The 26152-nt window shown below is 35.2% G+C and overlaps 3 protein-coding genes and 2 long non-coding RNA genes across 5 annotated transcripts; all 5 read left to right on the top strand.

The window, feature by feature from the left end:
• Positions 1 to 874: 874 nt before the first annotated feature.
• On the top strand, positions 875 to 4861 carry LOC106905921 (uncharacterized). Its single transcript, XR_015761658.1, has 4 exons — positions 875 to 1033; positions 3622 to 3748; positions 4193 to 4262; positions 4418 to 4861. It is a non-coding gene; the product is annotated as an uncharacterized LOC106905921 (long non-coding RNA).
• Positions 4862 to 6229: 1368 nt separating this feature from the next.
• Positions 6230 to 8905, top strand: LOC148153461 (uncharacterized). Its single transcript, XR_015761690.1, has 4 exons — positions 6230 to 6401; positions 7021 to 7153; positions 7789 to 7861; positions 8464 to 8905. It is a non-coding gene; the product is annotated as an uncharacterized LOC148153461 (long non-coding RNA).
• A 3082-nt stretch (positions 8906 to 11987) lies between these two features.
• Positions 11988 to 15719, top strand: LOC148153462 (uncharacterized). Its single transcript, XM_088001350.1, has 4 exons — positions 11988 to 12482; positions 13713 to 13827; positions 14129 to 14201; positions 14595 to 15719. Exons 1-4 carry the CDS (start codon positions 12404 to 12406, stop codon positions 14640 to 14642), a joined length of 315 nt encoding a protein of 104 aa, XP_087857476.1. The 5' UTR covers positions 11988 to 12403; the 3' UTR covers positions 14643 to 15719.
• Positions 15720 to 16131: 412 nt separating this feature from the next.
• LOC148153463 (uncharacterized) lies at positions 16132 to 22529 on the top strand. The gene is made up of 5 exons (XM_088001452.1): positions 16132 to 16321; positions 19448 to 19510; positions 20090 to 20204; positions 21373 to 21445; positions 21941 to 22529. The coding sequence occupies exons 1-5, from the start codon at positions 16147 to 16149 to the stop codon at positions 21968 to 21970; spliced, it is 456 nt and encodes a 151-aa protein (XP_087857578.1). The 5' UTR covers positions 16132 to 16146; the 3' UTR covers positions 21971 to 22529.
• Positions 22530 to 23203: 674 nt separating this feature from the next.
• On the top strand, positions 23204 to 25738 carry LOC148153464 (uncharacterized). The gene is made up of 4 exons (XM_088001453.1): positions 23204 to 23363; positions 24617 to 24737; positions 25061 to 25121; positions 25422 to 25738. Exons 1-4 carry the CDS (start codon positions 23315 to 23317, stop codon positions 25500 to 25502), a joined length of 312 nt encoding a protein of 103 aa, XP_087857579.1. The 5' UTR covers positions 23204 to 23314; the 3' UTR covers positions 25503 to 25738.
• Positions 25739 to 26152: the final 414 nt, after the last annotated feature.

The raw sequence follows: 26152 nt of genomic DNA on the forward strand, positions 1-26152 counted from the left end.
CAGAAATAAAGATTTCAAAATGTAATAAAACTCTGAAAGGGAGTTATTTATTGAAAGAAATTAATTTTCAATACTCAAAGTTATTAAATACGACTGTTTTACTACTTGAAGTATTTGGTGTTAATATAGGTTTATACATTTTAAACCAGTCAGTTTTCTTGTCAGTGGTTACAGCTTTAAAAACGGTTTTATTTCACTCAGCGTCCGTCAAGCTTTTGGATCAACGATGAGTTTTTTCCGTCGCTGTGGAGGAACTTTAGTTGCCTTTTCTTTACAGAATCAGTTTAATTCAGCAACACCAGAGCATTTCTGAGCATACTTGGACTGATTAAGTTTACTCCTCTGCATTCTCAATAGTATTTAAGTTCAGACTTTGACTAGGCCACTCCAAAATGTCCATTTATATATACAGCTGTAGAATTGATCTGTGTTTTGTTCAACTGGTCAGTGTGGATGTGATTGACTTTTGTCTGTAGGAACATTATGTAGTTATAACTTTAACTTGTAAAGTTATAACAGTTGGTTTGTTTAGAGCTTTAAAAGTTGGTCTTTGCAAATGCAACTGGTTTCATGTGAACATGCTCACTGTGGCTGGCTGGCTGAAGTTTCATTTTCACATAAAAATAACCTTTACATTGCTATCTGCTGATCTCTTTTGCACTATGCAACATTATCTAATAATCATCTAACCATTAGAGAGTTTTGGTTTTAAAACCAAGTTAGTTTAATAACAAGAACCGGTTCAAACTGCCTCAGACTGCAGTGTAGAAGAATGTGGTTTCATGTTTTCTTTTGCTTGTGGTCTTTTATGTACGTCTGCAGCCATTACTTCTGAAATATTGGTTAAAACATAATTTCCTGTTATGCCCATCATGCTTATCTATTTAAGAGCTTTAAAGGCTGACGGAGCTGCACAAACTGTTCCAGTCGGCTTCGCTGCAGAGCAGAGACCAGACGTGGACGACTTCAACCATCGGGAGCAAAATGTTTCTGTCCATCTTGGCTGTTTGGATCCTCCTCACCGTTTCTGCTGGTAACGTAATTTTCAGATAATTTGGGGTTTTCTTGAAATGACCTACAGGATGAATTATGTACAGTCTTAACTTATCTTTTCTAAATGTTTGATTCTTTTCAAATTTTGATATTTTGCAATTCAAACAGAAAACAGTTCAACAAACAATGATTGATCATTGCTTTGTAAATAATAAATAAAATAACTAAATAAATGTCTGAATGTGTAAATATGCTGCTGTTCTTTTTGCTTCTGTTTCAAATTTATTTTCTTTGTATATAACTTTATTTTTTTATTACTCTATATTCAGTAAAAACTGAACTAAACTAAAAAATAAGTTTAAACCACATTAACCAGCCTTCATGAAGATTTATTTTCCTGTCTATTCTTCGCAGCATGAGCTTCTTTAGCGGCTTTGATTTGCTCCTCAAATATTAATTTTCAAGAGGAAAACCAACATGATGTCTGACGTATTAAAATAAATTCATTTTAATGTGCTGATCACAGCACAGGCCATCTTTAAAAGAGAGAAAAAAACAAAAGCAAAGATATAATTCCTCTTTAGGATCTTGTAACAGAAATACTGCAGGTACTTTTTGAGCTAACTTTAAATAGAACATTTTAAGTGAAATTCCCCATTTTCTTTAACCCTCCTTCATTCTTAAGAGACAGGGTTAACTGGACTAGATTTTTACCCGACAGCGTCGCTTTTTTACAAAGTTTTTTTGTGTGGTTTCGGGAACTGACGGTCTGACAGGACAACGCCCTCGTTTCACGGCTGTCCGACCGTGACATCGGCCGTGCTCAGACCGCAGAGGGTTAATCTCACTGAACAAACAGATGTCAAAGTGTGAATGTAAGAAATCACCCTGCTCCGCACCCATCAGCCACACATCCCAGATCTGCACTTGACTCAGCCTGCAGCTACAATAAGCAACAAAATAGAGCTGGAAGATGTTAAACTAAAACTAAAAACAGGAAATTACACAGAAAACAGTCAGAGATCTGGAAATATTTTAAACAGACAGCAGTTTAAAATAAAATGTCAGGTTTAATAAGGGGCAGCAACATCTTTGTACCAATATCTTTCAAATTCAAAAATATTTTATTGATCCCAAAGGGAAATTAAGTGTTTTAACTTCTGTTAATTCAAATTCTTCAGAGAGTTATTGTTGGGGTTGGAAGATCTTTTGTAGCCGTCTGTATTACAGTGAATTCAAAGAAGCCCCTGACTAAAGACTCTATTTTCCCAAGACAGTCTAATGAAAAAGATGGTCAGGGTTGTCCATCATCTTATTTTTTTTTATTTTATGAAGCATCAACAGTCATTTAAAAATCCTCAAGAAAGGCTCATATTTACATAATGTTGCAGCAGGTAAAAGTAAAAATTATGAGCCCAAAATACCTTTTTCCAACACATCCATGTTCATCCTTGCAGGGCAACTTGGAGCCTGAGTATAATAAAAACATCACATTGTCCCATTAAAGATTTAAAGCCTGAGGTTTAAAGACAAAACGAAAAATAGTTGATGCTGCTTCAAGATAAAGAAAAAAAACAAACTATCTTTAATGTGACAGTAAAGTCACAGCAAATGGAGTAAATGTATATAAAATAAGAAAAAAATAGTAATTTATGTATTTCTCTCTAACATTTAATTTCTCCTGAATACATTCAGTAAAATTTTAGAGTTGGTTTTACTTAAATTGGTTAAAAAAAAAAAAAAAAAATATATATATATATATATATATATATATATATATATATATATATATATATATATAAACAATAAGCTTCAATTTTTATAATAAAAAAATCAAATTAGCAGTAAAATACCAGGGACTTACAGTTTTCAATGTAGCTTCTGTTTCTTTTTATACAGCTCAGCATATAAATATATATATATATATATATATAACAAACTTCAGTCATAATCATGTATTTAGTAGCTGAATATGTTGTTAAGTGGTAGGTGGTGTTTATTCATCTATTTTTGAAATGTTTTGTGTGGTAACCATGTTAATTTTTAATTAATACCTTATTGAAAGAAGAGGAAAACAGGAAATAACTTTGCTAAAACTTTTCTCTTTATGTTTTATTTGTTTCTCTTTATGTTTTATTTGTTTCTCTTTATGTTTTGTTTGTTTCTCTTTATGCTTTGTTTGTTTCTCTTTATGTTTTGTTTGTTTCTCTTTATGTTTTATTTGTTTCTCTTTATGCTTTGTTTGTTTCTCTTTATGTTTTGTTTGTTTCTCTTTATGTTTTATTTGTTTCTCTTTATGTTTTGTTTGTTTCTCTTTATGTTTTGTTTGTTTCTCTTTATGTTTTATTTGTTTCTCTTTATGTTTTATTTGTTTCTCTATGTTTTATTTGTTTCTCTTTATGTTTTGTTTGTTTCTCTTTATGTTTTGTTTGTTTCTCTTTATGTTTTATTTGTTTCTCTTTATGTTTTGTTTGTTTCTCTTTATGTTTTATTTGTTTCTCTTTATGTTTTGTTTGTTACTCTTTATGTTTTGTTTGTTTCTCTTTATGTTTTATTTGTTTCTCTTTATGTTTTGTTTGTTTCTCTTTATGTTTTATTTGTGTCTCTCTATGTTTTATTTGTTTCTAGGCCGTTCGTCTGCTACAGATGTGATAAACCTGCCCTGCTGTCTTGAGGGATCAAATAGGGCCCCAGGGGACATCACTGAGTGTTTCGAACAAAAACCGAGAGGAAACTGTCTGAAACACTTATATGTGTAAGAACAGCAAATATGGACCAATCCTTCCACTTACTCTTTCTTTTTCAGCTATGATCTGGTTGTTTCTGTTTCTCCTGGACATAATGCTGGAAGTCTGTGGGCTCCCCCTAGTGGTAGAATTTTATGTTTGCTGTTCTAGTGCTTCAATTGTTTCTTTTAAAAAACATCATTATTTATCGTTACAAAATGAGGTCTGCCCTGTTTAAATCACAGATACTGACTTTGGCGCTGTGAGATCGACCATCATCATAAGATTGCCAGAAAGAAAAGGGAAAGATTATATCAGTTTATGAGTCTGGTTAGGGATCCATGAAGTTCTCCAAATATCTTAAAACCAGCCATTTTACTGTATCATAGTCTAATGGTGAAGATTCAAAACAATTTCCACCTTACCTTAAAGGTAAACAGCAGTGATAATCTGTGATGTTTCTGTCTTTATAGGGTCGTTACTGAGAAAGGAATGTATTGCATCAACCCAAATTCAAAATGGCTCCAACAGAAGAGGAAGAAGGTGAGAAATATCAGTTTACAGTGAGAGGAGCTGCACAAGCAGGTCCAGTTAAAACAGAGAATGATCTGAATGCACTGGGAAAGAAATCAATACTAAAATAAACATTCAGTAAACATTTTTCTACTCTCTTTTCTCTTTTAATTTTCTCATCACAGGGAAACCTGAAGTGTCTTCTGCCCCAGATACATTGAGGAACCTGATTCCAATATTCCAGGATTGAGACGTTGCTGCAAAGAAAAAAAACAACAACAAAAAAAGCTTTTCTATCTGCAACAATATAAAACAACAGAAGAAGAAAGTGGTTTATAAAAGTTTGTGGTTTACTAATCAGTTAATGATAGAAGTCCTCTGTTTTTCTTAGGTCCACTTTGATTGATGACCTTTTTATCAAATACTGAAGAAAAAAAAAGTCTGGAAATTAAATACATTAAAGGTGAAAGGTCATATTTTTATTGGATTGTAAATAGTTTTCTTGACATATTTTTTGTTAGATTTCAAACTGTAGCCTCTATCAGAAACATGAAGAAATGTATTTTCCCTCTGTGATGAAAGTTTTATCATTTAATCACTTTAATAAAACTAAGTTTACACAAATAAAACGGTCATTTCCTTAGAAGAACAAATACACATATATATGTGTGTACATACACACATACACACATATATATACACACTGGAATAAGTGAAGAGCCCACTGCACTGAACCCCTTTGAAGACTTTGTCGTTATTCCACAAAATTTCTGAACTCTTCCTGAGTTAAAACATTACTATTGTTGTTTCTAAATGAATATGAACTTGTTTTCTATGCGTTATTTGAGGTCTGAAAGCACTGCATGTTTTTGGTTATCTTGACTATTTCTCATTTTCTGCAAGTACAAACAAATACAACATGGAATTTTGGAGACATGTCAGTAGCTCATAAAATAAAAGAACAATGTTCATTTTACTCAAAAGTAAAATCAGAGAAACTGATAATTTCTCTCTCTCTGTGTATATATATATATATATATATATATATATATATATATATATATATATATATATATATATATATATATATATATATATATATATATATATATATATATATATATATATATTTTTTTTTTTTTTTTTTTTTTTTTGGTTTCTAAAAGTGCCGGTGTGGTGAGAGACTCCAGTCACTGGTGTCTTGTAAATGAGCAGCTGGATCGTAACAACAATTACAGTAAAACTGAAGCGAGGCGCAGTGTATGTGGGTCATAAGTGTGTGATGTTCAGAGACAACCAGTAAAGAAAAGTGTGAGAAATTGGTCACAGGAAGCTGAAGAAACCCTGCTGGGAGGTTTTGAGGCCACTGATTGGGTTGCTCTTTGCCAGCCACATGGAAATGACCTCAGTACCAGGACTGAGCATGTGGCTGAAAATATAAAAGGACAATACAGAGAGTTATTGAGGAGTATGTAGAAGCTGCAAGGAGGACTGTAGGAAGAAACTGGAGAATAAACATCAGGGGAACAATATTGGAGATGTGTGATCAGGGAGGAAGAAGGAACCAAAGAAAACTCAGTCATCACTCGACTGTCGACCTGCTGTCCAACAGTTTGACTTGGTCTGTGTTGCAGAGGGAGCTGATGAAAATGTGTTGGTCTGATATTTGTTTAAATAAAGACTTTAACTGGACTCTTTGTAAATTTATGCCGGTTGGTTTGATTACAGTTTGAAAAGTATGTCAGTGGAACCGTGACCCATTTCATGCAGCTGTTAACATATTCACTGTGCCCCCACTGGAACTAGACATTCAGTTCGTTATCTGATGATCTCTTGATTTTACAGACAGATAAAGGATTGGTTCAGGCTGGTGTGACAAAATGTGGTTTTCCTGTTTTCTGGTTGTGACCCCTTCTGTCTTACATAGCGGTTGCCTCAGAAACGTTCCTCTCAAGTATCATTGCATAAAACAGCATTTCCTGTCGTCTCCTTCACCTAGTTAAGAGCTTTAAAGGTTGAAGGAGCTGCAATTAGCAGCAAACCGTTTCACAGCAGATCCAGTCTCCTTCACTGCAGAGCAGAGACCAAACGTCTGGACGACTCCAACCATCAGGAGAAAAATGTTTCTGTCCATCTTGGCTGTTTCAATCCTCCTCACCATATCTGTCGGTCGGTAATGTACTTTTCAAAGAACTTGGGATTTGTTTGAATTCCCCATGGAATAAATTAAATATCTAGTCTTATCTCATCTGTTATCTGCAGAGTCCAGATATTTGAGATTTAATGAGTCAAAATTTGATCTTTTCAATTTAAACTGAAAACAGTTCAAACAAGCAAAGATTGATTGTTTTTAAATAATAAATGCTGCAAGTATGACATTTTTTTTACTAAAAAATTAAGTTTGAAACAAATTAAGCAGTCTTTATGAATGTCTAGTTTTCTGTCTAAACATTATTTGTGGCATAAGGTTCTTGAAGATGAAGTGCAGGGTTTTAATTCGGTTCTCAAATATCATCTCAACCAAGAGGAAAACCAACATGGTACAAAACCGATTAAAGTAAAAGGCATTAAAAAATAGACAAAGAAGAAAACAAAGCCAAAATCTATGACCTCTTCTTTAGTATCTTAGAACAGAAATACTGCAGATAAAATGAGCTAAAACTACCTTTAGTAGGGTATTTTCATTGAAATTCAGTTTTTTCTTTAATTTATTTGACCATATGGACATCAGAGTGTAGATTTAAGAGATCAAAATGTCTAAAAATAAACTTTTACTCTGTTTTTCTAGGATGTCCGCCTGCTATGGGCCAGGGTCAAATAAGCCTGCCCTGCTGTTTTAATGGGATGGAGAAGGTTGAAGGGAAGATCATCGGGTGTTTCGAACAAAAAAGGACACTACTCTGCCGGAGACATTTCTACCTGTAAGCACAGAAAACATCAAATACGTTCATCCTTCCACCAACATCCAACTTCCTCTCAAAAGACATCACCACCACGCTCCGATTCTTTTATAAAACCCAGGAGGTTTGAGCTCCCTCTAGTGGCACAGTTTTAAATCTACATTTGGGATTTTTTTTCTGGTTCATTGTGAACAAAATTAGAAGATTATTGATGCATTTCATTATGACACAACAGCACGCTTTTGAGTTTTGTTTGCTTTTATTTTATAACAAATGTTTACATTGTAGGACCTTTTTAAGACTTTGAAATCATGCAAACAAATTATGTTACAAATAAATCAACAGCCTCTGATTTAGGACAAATTTGAATGAATGGGAATTAAATGATACTTTGAAAAAAACTGAGAAATCTGAGTGAAATCAACAATGAACAGTAAATAAAAGTAGCTGCAGACATTTTGGCAAAATTCAAAACAACTTCCTCAATTTCCAATTTTTTTTTTTTGCTCTGAGTGGTTTTGGTTTTTCCAAAATAGCTAACGCACTTACTGAGAGCTTTGCCGAACTTTCTCATCCTCTGGTGGGTGTGCACCTTACCAGCGGCACAGAAATGAAATTGTCCAGCTGTGATGTTTGTCTTGTTGTTTGTCTCGTAGAGTTGAAACTGTAGGAAAACCACCGCTGTGCGTCAGACCTGGCTCCACATGGCTCCAACACAAAATCCACAAGGTGAGCATCAACAGTGGAAAGCAGATCCGGTTAATTCAGCCAATCATCTCTGTGTGAAGAATCTGTGTCAATAATGGTTTGTGTAAAATAATACGTATTTGTGTAATATTTATCACTTCCTTCCGTACCTGCTGAAGATTTGGGTGAAATATGTTAGATTTGGTAATTCTCATTGTCTGAGATTTAAGTTTCTCAGTTTCAGCATCTAATTCACAAAGCAAATATCACAAAAGGCATCAAGGCACAAACACGAGAAGCTACATTCTTTTACTGCTGTTTTATTGCTTTAATTTGGTTAATAAATCTAAACAAATAATGGATGAAATAAAAAATTGACCAGATTGCAAGTATTTTACATGTTGGTTTAATCAACTGTTGTTATAGTAAATAGGAAGTGACACAATTGGGAATGTTTATGACTCAAAAAAAAAAAAAAAGACATCCAAAGAAAATATTCTGTAAATATTTATTTTAAACCGCATGCTTCTCTTACCGTTTATGGATTCTGTCCAGATATCACCACAAATACAAATATTTATACAATATTTTTCACTTCTGGTTCTCAGAAAATACCCTATAAACTTTATTTTTTCTCATTTCAGGAACACTTGAAGTGTCCTCCGACCTACAGGTACTGAGGGAAATGATTACAAGACCGAGGCGTTGCTGCAACAACAAGAAAAAAATAAACATCCCTGCTTTTTCATCTGCAACAATACAAAATAACTGTAGGAAGCGCTTTTTAATGTTTCGCTGACAGAAACTCTCTGCTTTTCCTCGATATTAAATGTATTAAAAGTGAAAAGTCACTTTCCAGCCTGTAATCTTTGTTAAAGAACCTGCAACATGTTCTCCCTTTATAATCAATGTTTGTTTCATTTAATCATTTTATTATAAGTTCACACAAATAAAGTCTGAAATCAGCAAAAACATTTAACCTTTGAGCAAAACTTTGAAGCAAAATAAATGAGCATAAATAATCTGACTCTTGTTTTTTTCTGCTTTTTTAACTGCTTACATATAAATAAACTGGATTCTTTTTTATTGGTTTTGTTTATTGTCTGGTTATTTCACCTTCCACCATTTTGGTTGTTTTTGTCCCTGAAACAACCGAAAAGATTCAGAAAAGAGAAACCATGACAATCCAAAAGCTTTAATTTAAACTTCGGTTCTCGATACCTGAATCAAAGGACCAAATTATCTGGTTCACCACAAGCTGCGGTTGCCAGAGTTTTACCGTATTTTCACGTTAAGATTCTGGCAACCGCAGCAGCTGGTATGCTACCGTAAGTTAGAGGGGATTTTTTACAGTGTGGCCTGACCCTGAATGCTGGAATGGGGATTTCCAGCTGTCAATGGGCAAGAGGAAGGGTAAGCCTGAACAGGTCATCATCATCATCACACCAACATAAAGACACCAAAGACAAACCACCGTGTAGACACTCACTTAACTAACTACAGTTCTGAGTCACCATTCACCCAGATTCATACGGAGAGGAAGCTGCTCTACAGCGCAGAGAGGGTTTTCTAACCTTTACTGTCATATTTTGTTTTCCACTCCTGTCTTTTTCTTCTTTCAGTTTTTCTAAGTGTCTAAAACCTCTAGTTTATTCAAGTCTTGGAGGCTTGGCAAAATTAGCAAGTTTATCTTTCACCAACTCACACGTTGAGGTTCAAAATCTAAACCTCGCAAAATGTATTTGACTTAAAGAGTAGAAGACAGAAGGCACAACTAAATGCAGCTCAAATGTTTTACAGTGTAATGACATATTTAAGACTAATTATTCAAGACCACAATATTTTATTACTTCATTTACAGACCAGCCTGGTTTTAATGGTGCTGCATTAAAATGATTCAGGTCTCATTTGTCAGAACCACGTCTGTGAATGTAGCTGGTTTTCAATCTTCTTCTGAATTGATGGAGCCCAATTCAGCTTTTATCCACGTTGGAGTTTTTGTTTTTGTCTGTGTAAAGCCATTCCGCATAATTTTAACGGTCTGAACTTTCACTAAACACTCATGTAAAAACTGAAAAACAGTTGAAACGCCGAGTTCCTTCAAACTAAAGCTGTTTAGAGTTGCCCTTTGACTCATTATCACGGGAACATTGACCAACATATTTAATTATTTTGCTGATGGCACTTCCTGGTTTCTCAACTGGCGACTGTATGATGTTTCTATGACTTTTTTTTTTCATGTGAAGCCCTTTGAACTGAACTGCCTTGTTGCTGAAATGAGCTGCACAAATAAACCTAACTGACTTAACTTGATTTTCAGAAGCTCGTCTCAGGTTGACTTTACAACTTAAGGCGCCGCCTGTCGGGCTGCCAGGCCTCAGCCAACCATCCCCCCCAATGGATGGTTGTACTGGAACTGCACTTTCGTTGTCTTTCTGACGATGACAGTAAAATTCTTCTGATTCTGATTCTGAGAACAGACACAAGGAAAGAGGAAATCAATTTGGTGGTTAAGGTCAGACCTGCAACTTCTGCTCCTATACATTAAATAAAATATAATAAATACAGTGATCCCGCATAACAGAATTTAAAACACCAAAATTTATATGTCTGAAGGAACAACTTGTTGACTAAACCAAATAAATTCAAAGAATAAATAAATTTTGACAAACTTCACATCAATAATTATTGGTAAAATAAAACACAGTTTGACACCATGAATAAGTCTGGACTTGATCTGTGTTAAATTTGTGGTTGAAAACCAGTGTGATGGTTTACTTTAGTGTGTTTGGATGTGTGTGTTGTTAGCAAACATTTAACAGATCTCTAACCCAGTGGTTGATTTCACTGAGCTCCTACTGCTGCTTTAGTTGACGTTTGGAAAGCCTGCCATTGCAATGCAACCCGTTTCATGCATCTGTGCAAAGGTTGATTGCGGTCGCTCGTTTCGACTTATCAGCAGCATCTCAAGTTTCATTCTCATGACAAAAAAATTCTTTACATTTTTTTATATGATAATTTCCTGCCTGTCCTGCAACTTTATCTCAGAATATAATATACATATGCAGGGGTCCTCTGTTAGAAAACCTAAAGCAAACTAACGTTAAGAACGGGGTCAGGCTGCATGAGGATGCGGTTCGTTGATTCTCTAAAACGGCATCGTTGGTCAGTATGTCAGAAACAAGAGATCATTTCCTGCTTTGTTTGTTTACTCCCTTATTTCAGACTTTTAAAGGTTTGAAGCACCAACATTCAGCAGCAGGTAACAAACTGTTTCACTGCAGAGCAGATGAAAAACATGGACGACTTCAACCATCAAAATGTTTCTGTCCATCTTGGCTGCTCAGATCCTCCTCACTGGATCTGCTGGTAACATCTTCAGTTTTTGGGGTTCTTTTATTCACAAAGCCCAGAAAAAATTATTCTCTGATCTTTTATTCAGTAATTTAGCTGAGTGTTACTAGTTTTGAACTAATTAACTCTTGCATATAAGTGAGAAGTTGTCTTTGTTTATCCATATTTGGGTATTTTGCTGTTCAAAAAACTCCAGTGCTGGATCTATTCCTTCATCTATTGTTATTTTAATGCCTAAATCTTATCATGCAGGAACAATAAGCAAGAATTGAGGCTGAACTATTTGGATATTATTTTTTTAATAACCAGTCGGTGCATCATTTTGAGCTTAATTACATGTTTTACTAATAATTTCCTGTCAAGTTGGGTTAATGAGCTCACGGAGTGTTTTCAGCAAAAAGCATGACCGCCCTGTCAGAACAGTAAACATAAAAACAGGATAGTGAGCTCCCTCTGGTGGTAGAGTTATTCAACAACACATTAATTGGGTGTTTTAGTTTTGTTTGTTTTTTAAAGTGATGTCACCATTTCACAGATTACTGATTCACTTCATGTACGTCGCTGCAGAACAACTATTTGTTTGCTTTGCTTTAGGAAAAATAAATGCTTAACTGCAAAAAGAGTCCCTGAATGCATCGCAGGATTCCCTGAAGGCATCACAGGAGTCCCTGAATGCATCACAGGATTCCCTGAACCCTTTGCATCTTAGCTGGTTGTGCAGCGGACGGCGAAGCGTCTGATACTGACTCTGCTCAGACGTCAAACTGATCGCTGATCTTCTAAAGTTATGACTGTTGCTTTACGTGACTCTTACAATCTATTTCAGGCGTCTGCGTTATGTAAATTGCAGCCACTCAGTTCATATTATCTGCAACATCTCCAGTTTCGTTCCCATGCTAGAAGAGACTTTTAGTGTTCAGCCGTCTGTGTGTTCATTAAATCTATCAATGAACAATCTAACCGAGAAATTTCACCAGCAGATGGGAAACTAGTAGTAAGAAGCGGTTCAGGCTGCGTCAGAGTTTGGTAGATGAGAATGTGGTTTTCTAGTCTTCCAGGTCATATTCTAGGTCATTATCTCAAACGTTTTCCCTTCAGATATTTCTGCACACACCAGTTCCTGCTAACTCCTTTCTGCTCACTAATTTTAATAACGTAAGTTAGTGGGGGCGGCTGCATTTCGTATTTAATAAACGGCTTCATTCAGATGTGGTTGGTTTCATAGCAGACATGTCGACGAGTTTCACCATCAGGAGCAAAATGTTTCTGTCCATCATGGCCGTCTGGATCTTCCTCTCTCTTGCTGCTGGTAAAGTAGATTTTAAAGCTTTGGGATGATTTAACGTTTTACTCAAAGATACTAGATGAGTGAACTTCTGGTGTCTTTGAGTGCAAACATGCTGCAGATCAAGTTGGTATCTAATTGGGGTCAAACTGACAGTCACTATGAGGAGATTATAGTTTATTTTCTGAAATTATAGCAGCAAAATGTTCTTTAGGAACGTAGATATTTGTTCAATTCCACAAAATTAACTTCAATAACTGCTATTTGGAGAAACAGGATCTATGGCACATTACGCTTTGTGTACAAAAACATTTTAATTCATTTTAATGTGTTTAAACTGGTGAGATCACAACAAAAATGTCAATTTAGGACATTTGACAGAAAAGCAAAGAGGTTTGATTCGGATCTGTTCAGATCATCTCCAGTAAGAGTTAATTACTTTTAGAGATAAAATTACTTTTAGAGATGAAAATATAACAAAGTTCTCATAGAATCATAATTATATCTTGATAGTTTTGCAGTATTTTGCTGATTTATTTTACTGGTGCCTCAGGATGTATTGGCTTTGTAAAAGTTAGATAGCTTATTAAATTTAAATCTCAAATTATGACAGTTAAAGAACAAAATTCAGCTTTAAAAGATGAGTAGAAAGTCTGAGTGTTTGGAATTAAAATATAAAGAAATAAGGAAAGAATTTAAAAAATACTGACAGTTCCGCTTGCGCAGATGAAATTACCTGTTAATTTGGTTTCAATTACAATGCACTAATATAAACATTTGATAATTTAAAGGATTATTAAAATAACCTCAAGCTGAGTTATAAGCTTTTTGTTAACTTTGAACATTTGTAATAAATTTTCAGATTTTTTTTGTTTTTTTAGTGATTATTTAAATAACCTGTTTTCTGGCTACTGAACTGTTTTGTTGCAGATTATTTAACTTATAACAAGACATTTTTCTCATGTTATAAGTTAATTTAACTGCCAATAGAACAAGTACATTGATATCAATATTAAGGAATTATCTACTTAAAACAAGCCTCTATATCTTGTTGAAAAGTTACTTTAAAGTTAGTTAGTCTTATTTCAAGTGTGATAAGATATTTGCACTAGAAACTGGACTAAGAATACTTGGTAAGATCTTGTGTTTTTGCAGTGCACTTGATTGAAATGACAGGAAATTATTTGAAAACTTTGTTATTATTATTCCCTTGATGTTTTTTTCACTGTTTGTCGTTGTGCTTTTCTGTTGCAGGTAGATGTCATAGATGCCCAAACTGCTGTGATAAGGGGACAGAAGAGGTCAAAGGGGAAATCGTAAAGTGTTATGAACAGAAACGAGGACCAGCCTGTGCTAATCACTTCTATATGTGAGTAGAAAACAGATTCATCCTTCCATATTCATCCCTTCTCCTTCAGCTTTGAGCTCTGATCAGTTTTCCTGTAGATGTTAACACGAGCGCCACCTGGTGGTGTAATTTCATATCAGCTGTAACACCTGGAGAAATGAACATAAAATTACTAAAATATTTATTTACCATCTAATTTATAAGAACATAGAACTGAACTAAATGCTCACTCTGTTTGCTGTATCATCTAATTTTAAAAATTTATGTTTGTGCTTCATACAGGAATAATTAAATTGTCCAACTGTTTTGTTTCTCTCTGCAGTGTTGTGGTCAAAGGTGATAGAAAATTTTGCATCAACCCGAATTCCCGATGGCTGAAAAACAAGAGAGACCAGGTGAGTCTCAGCTAAAAACATCATTAAGTCAGTCAAAAACAATTTAAATTTAATTTTAATTTCTCCACTGCTTCCACATATAAACAACGTCAGGATGAAAAAGGTTTAGACCAATTTCTAATTATATTTTGCTCTACGTATAACATTTGAGTTAACTCTGTATTTAGGTGATTGGATGTTTTTTAAACTCAATCAGTCCAGAGAAGTAATAGATGAAGCCAAGATGTAAAAATGTGCTCAGTTATAATATCAATGCAGCTTCTAGAAAACACCCACTGTTCTTGATTAAATTATAACTTTTGCTGGTGCAAACATTTACAAATGACTAATGTGTAAGTTTTCTGTTTTACAAAAAAAATGTAAATATTTACTTTTTTCTTTCTCTCATCACAGGAAGGGTTAAGCTGCAGCTCAGCTGACGAGCATCATCGGCACAAATAAGATGTTGGAGCAAAAACAAAAGGGAAGAAACATTAACTTCCCTTTATTAATACAAGCACATAAACTTCTGCTTAAGAAACATTAACAATGCAGAAATATTTTGGTTGTTGATGAAAATCATCCTTTTGTTTTGGTCAGCTCTGGTCAAAAAGCGAAGCAGGAGAAAATCTGATTGTTTTCTATTTTTTTTTATTTTGTTTTGTTTTTTACATTTGGGATTATTGTTCCAGTTGAGAAGCATAAATCTTTGGTTGTGATCATTTCACTTTTCAGCTTTGCAGGTAGAAAGCTCGCCTTTGATGTGGAGCTTCAATTATCAAAAATATGCTAATGTTCGAGTAGGCTAGTTAAAGTTAGCATATTAGCATGCTAATTCTTGTGACATTTTGCATGACTGTTGCCAAATGTCCATCTGAGCCAACAGGTCAGTTTGAAAGACTATAGGGAAACTGCAGTAGTCAATAAAAATTCAAACATACGTTGTATATTATTGTATTTATTATTTATTTATTTATTTTTATTATTGTATGTTGTTTTAAATTACAGGTTGCATCAGAATAACTGAATCTTGATGAAATCTTGGTCCAACATTAGTAAACTTTGGACACAGACTCTTTATTTCACGGCCATATTTGGCTTTTCTGTAACCTGTAGGTCCTAATTTAAATCCAGTAGAACCTTTTCGTGTCAATAGGCGACTATAAAGCTAAGCTGAATCAAATTATCTCCGGAGTTCATCAAGGTCCTGTCCTCGGTCCGCTCCCTTCGACATAAATGCTTCTGCTCATTCAAATATTATGCAATAACAAGATAGAGTATCACAAATATGTGCAAATTCTCAATAAATGCCTAAATGCATAGGACAGATTAATAGTTGGATGCATCATAATTTTATTCTTCTTTTAAAACGAGGTTAAAACCTTTTTTCCCTATTAGCCTAATTTTAATTTGTTTAAATCTGTTTAATGTAAATGTTTTTGATGTGCTTTATTTAATGTATGTTGTTAATTTCAATACAAGCACTTTGAGTTGCCTTTAGTTGAAAGGTGATGCGTAAATAAAGTTGCTTTGCCTTGACTTGCTTCAGCAGTTGTTTTTTTTTCCCCACATGCAGACTTTCCATTTCTGGTCTAATTTAGCCAATATCTTTTCTATTCTGATCAATCCCAGGGTAATATTTTACAAAATGTTGTAAAAACACCCAGAGGCCTCTGTGCCATCAGACTCTACATCTTTTATTGAAAATGAAATCTGCTTCAGATGTTTATGTTAATTGTGGTTGCAGCAGTTTTGTTCTTATGGTGGGAAAGACTTTTCTTTATGTGGTGACCTTCTGTGGGTCCTTTAAACTATCAATGAATAATCTAACAGAAGTTTTACAAACAGATGGGTTCAGACTATTTCATGACAAAGTGGTTTTCACGTCTTTCAGATCGTGTCCTTGGTCACTATCTCAGACATTTCCTGATCAGATATCTCTGCTCAGTTCCTGCTTGTTTCTGTCATGATTATTCATCTAAGAGCGCTGAAGGTTGGAGGCGGCTGCATTTCTCAGCAGGTAACGAAGCGCTTCGGACCAGAGATCCAGTCGGCTCCGCTGCAAGAGACCCGGACAACTTTCAGCACCAAAATGTTTCTGCCCATCGTGGCCGTTTGGATCTGCCTCGCGGTGGCCGACGGTAATGTACATTTACAAAAACTAGAGTTTGTTTATCTAGATATTAGTCATCAAATGAGTCAATATTTTACATTTTTGACTGCAAACGGGACACCAGATTGAGTTGGTTTTAGGCCTGTCGCGATAAACGATAAATCAATTAATCGCACAATAAATTAAACCTATCGACCTCATTTTAATTATCGGCTTTATCGTCTCTTCCTGACTTTTTTATTTTTGTTGATGACACTGAATGAAAAAAGGCTCAGCTCCGGTGCTCTTCCTGACTTTACCCTAGTGTAATATCCAGCGCACACTACACGAGTTGTTGGCGGACTGTCGGCCCATTTTCAAAACCTGACAGAAATCCTGGGTATAATGGTTCGATCGGGTTCGTCGTGCCGTGTGGTGTCCAGCCACATGGGCACAAAGTAATGGCTACAAGTCCAGTTAACTAATTTTAAAACCAGGCATTAATCAATGGTTTACTAGAATCTACCTGTGATGCATGTGGCTAGAGTCAGCTAAAAGTCCTGACCGAATGAAAATCATTATAACCTATTTATGTCACGTTAACGAAGAACAGCTGAAAACCTACCGGGTTTATCAACTGCGGTAGCAATTTGGCTCCAACTCCTCCCTTTGTGATTTCTATATTCTTTGCACAAAATGTTGAATATATTAATGTTGTTTCCATTCCCCTCCATAATTTCCCCTCAGAAAGCACGGAGGGGAATCCGCGCTTTCTGATTGGCTACCTGTCACATTCAACGGGCTGCGTTAAGCTTCCAGTCGGGGAAAATCCCTGATTTAGATCGGAGCCGCCACGACCGACGATCCACCGTAACCCACCACACACTGCAGGATGGTCGGTTACGAAATCACCAGCGGCCAACGATCTAAGATTGTCATAAGGGGGAAAAGAGGGGCAAAAAAAAAAAAAAAATCATCCGACTGCATTAGGTAGTCGGATGTGTCCATCTTCTTTATTTAAATCTAGTGATTACTGAAGGGCAATACAGATTTCATATCTGCACTCTTTTGGTTGAATGCAGTATTTATTTCCACTTTGGCTTTATGTTGTTTAGTTTTTATTCAAGTACGTTTTTTGTTAATGGAGACTGAGAATCCATTTTATTTTTGCTTTTGGTTGTTTAGTTTATTAGTTCCAGTGTTATGTGTTCTTTTGAAAATAAAGTGCATCTATCTATGGCAGGAAATCACATGCATTATTAGTCATCTCCATTAAATCAGTGTCAAAAGTTCTTGAAACAATATTGTTTATCGCAATAATTTTTTAGACAATTAATCGCTCGGCAAAATTTGTTATTGTGACAGGCCTAGTTGGTTTGTAAAATCTAATAATTTGTTCTAAAAGACTATTTTTGATTTGTTGACTTTTCAACAAAGTGCATCTATGGGACATTGCGGTTTGTAGACAAAAACACTTGAATTCATTTTAACGTGTTTAAACAGACGAGATCGCAACTTGAAGGTTATTTTAGGACATTATTCAGAAAAGCAAACAGGTTTGATTCGGATCTGTTCTCACATCCTCTGCAGTGAGAACCAAGGGAGGAGATCCCATTTCATGATAAGGGGGGACTTTTAAGAACAATTTTGGGGAGATCTGCAAAGTTACAGTGAAATGTAACAGCAAATGTGGTTTGAAAAGTTTTTAATGTGTTCTAGCTGAAGGTCCAAAGTTTTCTAGTAAGTTGCAATGTACATGTAACGTGTGTTTTTCTCAGTAAACAAACTGTTGAGACCCATAGAAGTCAAACTAATATTTAAATGTTGAGTTTGGTTCAGTGTCGCTGATCTAATCTCTGCTACACAAAAATTTAAGGCTCTTAAAAAAAGTTTTAATCACTACTTGATAAAATTCCTCATAAGTATTGATTTATTGTAGTGGTTCTCAATACAACTTATGTGTTATTTAAATTATATGTTATTTTTTACTGCTTTTTTGTTTTTCCATGTCCTGTATGGGTGAGAAAACAGATAGAAATAATGAATATCAGAGAAGTATCATAACTTCAACTTAAGGCTCAAAGCACTAGGGTTTTTACAGAATAATATTAAGATTTTATTTTGTGGTTTTAAAATAAATAAAGTCATACTTTCTTTATTTTTTTTTACTGTAATAGCGCTAACGCTCAGCCCCTCCCTGTTTCAAACTCTTCTCATTAACGGGAGAGTTACATTAGAGCTGAATATAACTGAAATATTTGCTACCTTCGACAGAGAAAACGCTAGGTTTATCAAAGGGTGCGTTCACACTGCAGCCTGAAGTGACTCAGTTCCGATTTTTTTGATGTAATGTGACCTGTATCCGATCTTTTCATGGCAGTGTGAACAGCACAGGTCGGATTCTTTTTCGAATGTGACCCATATCCGATACGTATCCGATTCAAATGCGGCCTAACGTCCAGGTCGCCTTCATCTGAACTGAACGTCACTGATTCTCAACAAATCTCACTATTCTGTGTCCTGATATGCGCAAGTGGGAATAAAAACAACAACCATGATGGATTATATGAGGATTAAGTTGTTAATATGCTGCTCCGGCCGGACAACAACTTCAAATGTGTAAGCTAAGCTCCACCGTTAGCCTCCATGTTAACTTCCGCAAACACTGAGCACTTCTTCTTTATGGCAGTTGGCAGAACACTTAGAACGCTGATGCTATGGCGCCCTCTACTGCGCATGCGGGACACTTTCAGGTTGTTTGCCTGTTTACACTGCAGAACGCATACAGGTCGCATTTACTGGCAGTGTGAACGGCCACGGCGAAAAAATCGGAATTGCCAAAAAATCGGAATTGGGTCACTTCAGGCTGCAGTGTGAACGCACCCAAAGTGTTTCATGTATTCGCTTTAAGTATTTACTTACATTTGTTCGTATTGCGGCTCTAATGGAAGCTGCGCCGTTCCGCTGCGCCGTTCCGCAGCACTGCTGTTGCTCCACCCACATGTTGGACTGAACCATTGTTCTAATAATGGCGGGGGGGATCTAAAAAGTCATTCTTATTTTCTTCTTAGATAAATGGTGGATTTATTTCGTTCTTTGTTTCTTTTGCCTTTTCATCTTGATATTGTACAATGCAATAATAATAATACAAAGTTTTCTTTTATGATATTTTTAGGAGGGAAAATTGGAGACTTTTCCAATAAGGGTGGGCTCGGATTCCACGGGATTTCCGACCATGGTAAGAACGAGTTATTAGAGACAAAACTATCTTTTCAGGTAAAATTTAACAAACTTCCCACATTTCGTTCATCACAATGAACAAAGAAATTTAAAGATTATAAATAGAATTAACAGTTAGGTTTGCATTCATCCTGAGCTTGATTCTTGATCAAATTTAAATAGTAAATCATGAATAAACAGAACCCTGCTTTAAGAGTTTAAGAGAAAGCCTAAACATTTGGAAGTAAATATAAAGGAATTAGTGACATTCTTTTTAAAAAATCTGATATTGAATCTGCACAGCCATCAGTTTAAGGCCTACCAGGAGTCTGGAAATGTTGCATATTACTGGAATATCTTTTTGAAATCTTGGCTGACTGTAAGAAACTGTCTGTAAAACTCACGTTAAAAAATGTGCCTCATTCAATACCATTGCAAATAATTTAAATAAACTTCTGTCAGTAAATGTATGAAGATTTACTGTTAAATATGTTTGAGTTTTTAGTTAATGCTTGATTAAAACAAGAAATTATTTGAAAACTTTGTAAAAATATTCCTTTTGTATTTTGCTTTTTTCTGTCGTGCTTTTCTGTTGCAGGTAGATGTCATAATTGCCCAACCTGCTGTGATAAGGGGACAGATGAGATCAATGAGGAAATCATAAGATGTTTTGATCAGAAACCAGGACCAGCCTGTGCTAAACACTTCTATATGTGAGTAGAAAACAGATTCATCCTTCCATCTTCTTCCCTTCTGTTACGACCCGGCTCGGCCAGGGGAAAGGGAAGTAACATTAAAGAAACCTAGGTGGTAAGGTTTTAACAATTTAGAGGTTTATTGTTTGGTTCAACAAAATAAAGAGGGTAAAAATTAACAATAGTCAAAATGTAGGGACTTACAACAACAAAGTACTAAACAAAACAAATTACACAAACAATCAGTTGTAAACCAAAGAACTTAGCCAAACAAAAAAAGGACTTTCAGAACAGGGTACACAAAGCAAACTACAAATCTCTAACAGAGACTCAAAGATCCCTCACAGGGACAACGAGAGTAACACGAGCTATCAAAGCTAACAAAGGTTAACAGAGCTATCAAAGCTATCAAAGGTTAACAGGGTTAACAGAGCTATCAAAGCTAACAAAGGTTAACAGGGTTAACAGAGCTATCAAAGCTAACAAGGGTTAACAGGGCTATCAGGGCTATCAGGGCTATCAGGGCTATCAGGGCTATCAGGGCTATCAGGGCTATCAGGGCTATCAGGGCTATCAGGGCTATCGGGGCAAGCTTACAGCAGTGAAACACCTAACAAAGTGGCAAGCTGTCTAAACAAAAGGAAACAGCCACACCTTCTCCCAGGATGTCCTTGGTTCTTAAAGGGAGGCCTCAACAGTGATTGGTGGAGCCGGCAATTGATGACCCAATCACCGTAGGCCTCAGGATGTAGGACAGGACGAGCAGGGCCGCACCCACTTCCAGGTGGAGTCAATCTAATTAGCCACTGAAAACAACAAACAAACACAGAAAAGGCCACTGGCCGTAACACCTTCTCTTTCAGCTTTGAGCTCTGATTTGTTGTCCTTTAAATGTAATATGAGCTCCATATATTTGTGTAATTTCATTTTAGCTAAAATGTAATTTCATTTTAGCTAAAATGTAATTTCATTTTACCACCTGGATAAATTAATATTCAGAAAAATACAAAATATTGCATTTTCAGCATCAAGCATTTTATTTACCAGCTAATTTATGATCTTGCTTACATCATTGGAATGAACTAAATGATCACTCACGTTTGGTATATCATCTAAACATTTTTATCACTTCAAATGTTTATATAGTAATAATTATATTGTCTAATTTGTGTTTCACTCTCTGTAGGGTTGAGGTCAGAGGTGGTAAATATTTCTGCATCAACCCAAATTCCCAATGGTTTCATGACATGAAAAAACAGGTGAGCCTGAACTATAAACAGAGTCAATCAAACTATTTAATTACATTTAATTCTGCTAATTTTGTTGTGCTGTAAAAAATATTGCTTCATTTTTTTCTGGTATATGAAAAGTTTTATTTCATTATATAAATCATAATAAAAACAAACAGAGTCAGAAAAACACACTCTTGTTTTAGCTGTTTAATTGATTGATTGATTGATTGATAGATAGATAGATAGATAGATTGATTGATTGATTGATTGAGTGATTGATTGATTGATTGATTGATTGATTGATTGATTGATCTCAATTAGTCCAAAATAAAAATGTGTCCAGTTGTATAATTGTGACATAAAGCTTTTAGAAAACACTCACTGTTCTTGTTTAAATTATAACTGCAGTAAAATGTAGAAATTGTTTTCTGCTACTAATACAAAGTATGTGAACATTAAAAAACAAGTATGCTTTCTGTTTAAAAGAAGTATTTGATTTTCTCTTTTCCTTTTTCATCACAGAAAAACCTACATTGCAGCCCTGCTTTTTAGCATCATGGACACAAATTACGTATTACAGCAAAACCAAAAAAGCATTGACCTCCCTGCGTCACTGACTGCTACAGGAAAACAAGAAGCTTAAAAACCACCTCTGCTTAACAAGCATCAGCAGTGTTTTTGTAGGTCTCAGTTGGAAACAAACATTAGTTTTATGAGTGTAGAGAAGCATAACATTTATGGAAATTGTTCCACAACTTTCTGTCCTCCAGATCCATGAATATAAATTTATTCTCACTTTAAAATGTTCAGCTTGGTTTATTTATCAAAGAAAAAAAGTAGAATTTATTGTAACTATCATACTCATTAATGTTGACTTGCTAAATGCTTCCTCTTATAAATAAACTTTGCTTGTTCAAAAGATTTCAAACAAAATTTTACAAGTTAATGTATTTTTTCCCATGTTTTCTTTTCATGTTGTACTTTGAAGCTGTTACCCAGATTATTTGGATTCAAAAGATGTTATATTTTTGTTTTTATTTACTTGTAAGTCGCTTTTTTTCTATTCTTCAATATTCAATAAAATGTAAAAAAAATAAATTAATTAACATTATCATGGTTTTTCCTTCGATCAGCCCTGAAATGCTTTCATCAAAAACCCAAATAGTCAAAAATCTGATTCTTTTTCTTGTTCATTGAACATATCAAAGCTAAAAACTCACATTTTTCTTTTTTTTTTACACCTTTTTGAAAGTGAGAGGTGCAACAAATGATTTGTTTTGTGGTCACTTCCTCCTCCTACATCTTTCACAATCTGAGCTCCAACTTTCCTAAATGGTTAAAATGATTAAAAGTTTCTGTCCCAGTAGGATAGCTAACAACAACAACAAGACAAACAACATAAGACCAGGTGCCTGATGCTGCAGCCAGGCGCTGTGTGAAGAGAGATTAGGGCAAAATAACATTTCTGCACATGAAAAGCAACATATTGATGAACATAAAAACATGAATCATGTGGAATACATGGATGAGTATCAGAGTAACAACATATGTTGTAATATGATCCAAAACCCCCGGAGGCCTCAGTGTGATCAGACTCTACACCTTTATGGAGAACCTAGTTCATGTTAACTGTGTCTGTGACGGTTAGCTATGAATAATCTAACCAAGACGTTTTACAAACTAGCAGAAAGAAAAAGTTCTTATCATCAGTCACTGTCTCAGACATTTCCTGATCAGATATCTCTGCTCAGTTCCTGCTTGTTTCTGTCATGATTATTCATCTAAGAGCGCTGAAGGTTGGAGGCGGCTGCATTTCTCAGCAGGTAACGAAGCGCTTCGGACCAGAGATCCAGTCGGCTCCGCTGCACAGAGACCCGGACAACTTTCAGCACCAAAATGTTTCTGCCCATCGTGGCCGTTTGGATCTGCCTCGCTGTGGCCGACGGTAATGTACATTTACAAAAACTAGAGTTTGTTTATCTAGATATTAGTCATCAAATGAGTCAATATTTTACATTTTTGACTGCAAACGGGACGCTTGCATCACGTTTGTTGGCTGGACTTCAAAGAAGCACAATGTTGATTTGATAATCAACAATGTTGATAATTAATTATTTAATGAATATGATATTTAGTTACAACCAGTTTGAGTTGGTTTGTAAAGCTAATAATTTGATCTAAAAGACTATTTTTGATTAAAAGGAGTCATTTCAACAGAGTCATCTATGGCACAAAAACACTTGAATTCATTTCAACATGTTTAAACAGACGAGATCGCAACTTGAAGGCATTTTAGGACTTTATTCAGAAAAGCAACGGGTTTGATTCGGATCTGTTCTCACATCCTCTGCAGTGAGAACGACTTACTGCTGATACCTTCAGAGATAAAACTACTTTTAGAAGTAACATTTAATAAAACTCATTTCTTTCATCACAAGCGTAATTCTTCTTCTTATTATTATTATTATGTCCCTTGGTGGGGTCAGGAGGTGCTGCTGCCTCTCCAGCTAACGTTCTGGGTGGGAGGCGGGGTCACCTGGACAGATCACCTGGACAGGTCACCTGGACAGGTCGCCAGTCTGTCGCAGGGCAACACAGAGACAGACAGGACACACAACCATGCACACACACACTCACACCTAGGGAGAATTTAGACAGACCAATTAACCTGACAGTCACATTTTTGGACTGTGGGGGGAAACCAGAGTGCCCGGAGAAAACCCACCATGCACAGGGAGAACATGCAGACTCCATGCAGAAAGATCGGGGCCGGGAATCGAACCCAGAGCCTTTATCTGAGCCCAGAGCCCGGCACCATGTCTCAGTCCACCATGACACTGGAGATGTTGGATATTATTAAAATATATATTTTTAAAACATTATTTGACTGTCAGATGTTTCAGAAACTTTCTGTATAAACATCAATAACTCATGTAAAAAAAAAAAAGATAATAATAATGATAATAATAATAATAATAATAATAATAATAATAATAATAATAATAATAATAATAATAATAAAATAGCAAAACCAATCATTTAAAAAGCCTTTGGTCAGTAAATGACGATTTGCTGTTAAATATGTTTTACTTTTTAATTAATGCCTGATTGAAACAAAAGGAAGTTATCTGAAAAGTTTGTGAAAATGTTCCTTGTATTTTTGTTCACTGTGTTTCTGTCGTTGTGTTTCTGTTGCAGTCTCAGGTCAGCACAATGTGAAGCCAACCTGCTGTGATAATGGGACAGACCAGGTCAGCGGGGAAATCTTAGAGTGCTTTGAACAAAAACCAGGACCCGCCTGTAAAAAACACTTCTTCATGTAAGAACTGCAGCTAAAACAAGAGCATCCTTCATCTTCTTCCTTTCTCTTTGAGCGCCATCTACTTGGTGTAATTTCATATCGGCTGTAACAGCTGAAGAGAATTACGGAAATATTGCAGCACTTATTTATCTCATCTGATTTTACATTCAGCATTTTGTTTACCAGATAATGTATGATCTATGTAAGAACATTTGACTGAATGAAGTAGTCACTCTATGTTTATATAATGTTAGTTACATTTTGGTCATTTTAAATGTTTATTTTTGTGCTTCATACAGTAATTATGAAATTGTCTAACTTTTGGATTTCACTCTTTGTAGCGTTAAGCTCAAAGGAGGTCAAAAATTTTGCATCGATCCAGATTCTCAGTGGTTAAAAAAGGTGAGTCTCAACTATAAAAACATCAAAAACAATTTAATTAAATCTAACTTTGCTTATTAACTGAGCTGTAAAAAATAGATTTGTTCTTTTTTAAAAATTTATTTGTGTTTTTTTTGGGTCAAACTGAAAAGTTTCATATCAACAAATAAATCATAAGCAGAGTCAATGGAGCACACTTTTGTTTTAGATGTTTAACTGATTTGTCTCAATTAAGAATCTGCCAATAATGGAGACTTGTTTACATTATTTTACCTTAAAACAGGAAACTTACACATTTTCATTGTTTTTTTTTCTTCACAGAAAAACGTAACATGCAACTCAACTGATGGGTATCATCAAGAGAAACCACATGTTGCAGCAAAACCAAAAAAGAAGCACTGACTTCCCCGTTCTACTGACTGCTACAGGAAAAGCTGAAGCTCATAATCCTCTGCTTATAAAAATAATCAATGCATCGATAACTTTGATCCTTCAAAGTTATCAATCAGCTCCGACCCGCTCTGCTCAAAAAGCCAAACGATGAAAACTCTCGTTGTTTTCCTTCTTTATCAAATGAATCAAAACTGACATGTTTGTCTCCTTCCTGTGAATGTGTCAATAAAGAGTTTGTTCTTCAATGCAGCTTGTTTTGAGTTTAATAAGAACTTGATAAAGTTCTGGGCAGATGCATCATGGGTTGACTCAGAAACAGATTTAATCTCTAACCTACTGCGTCTCTGAAGGAACGTAAAGATCAGGTCTTTACCTTTTATCCTCAATCTTTATTACATTTATTTCTTGAATTAGATCTAAATTTGCATTAATGAGTTTAAATGTTATTTAAAACATTTGAATCAGAAACTGCAGAAACATTTCCACTGTGACACAAATGCTGAAGCACAAAAAATGTCATTTCTACAGTTCTGCTCGATGCATTTGGGAATAACTGTCTGCAGCTGAAGGTGTGATGAAACGTTATGTTAGATTTTATGTTTGATTCTACGTCCATAACAAATACACTACAAAAACACAAAATATTACCAAGTATTTTT

This window comes from Poecilia mexicana, unplaced genomic scaffold (genome assembly GCF_051168715.1).
Source record: "Poecilia mexicana isolate PSO_F unplaced genomic scaffold, ASM5116871v1 scaffold_20, whole genome shotgun sequence".
Lineage (NCBI taxonomy): Eukaryota > Metazoa > Chordata > Actinopteri > Cyprinodontiformes > Poeciliidae > Poecilia > Poecilia mexicana.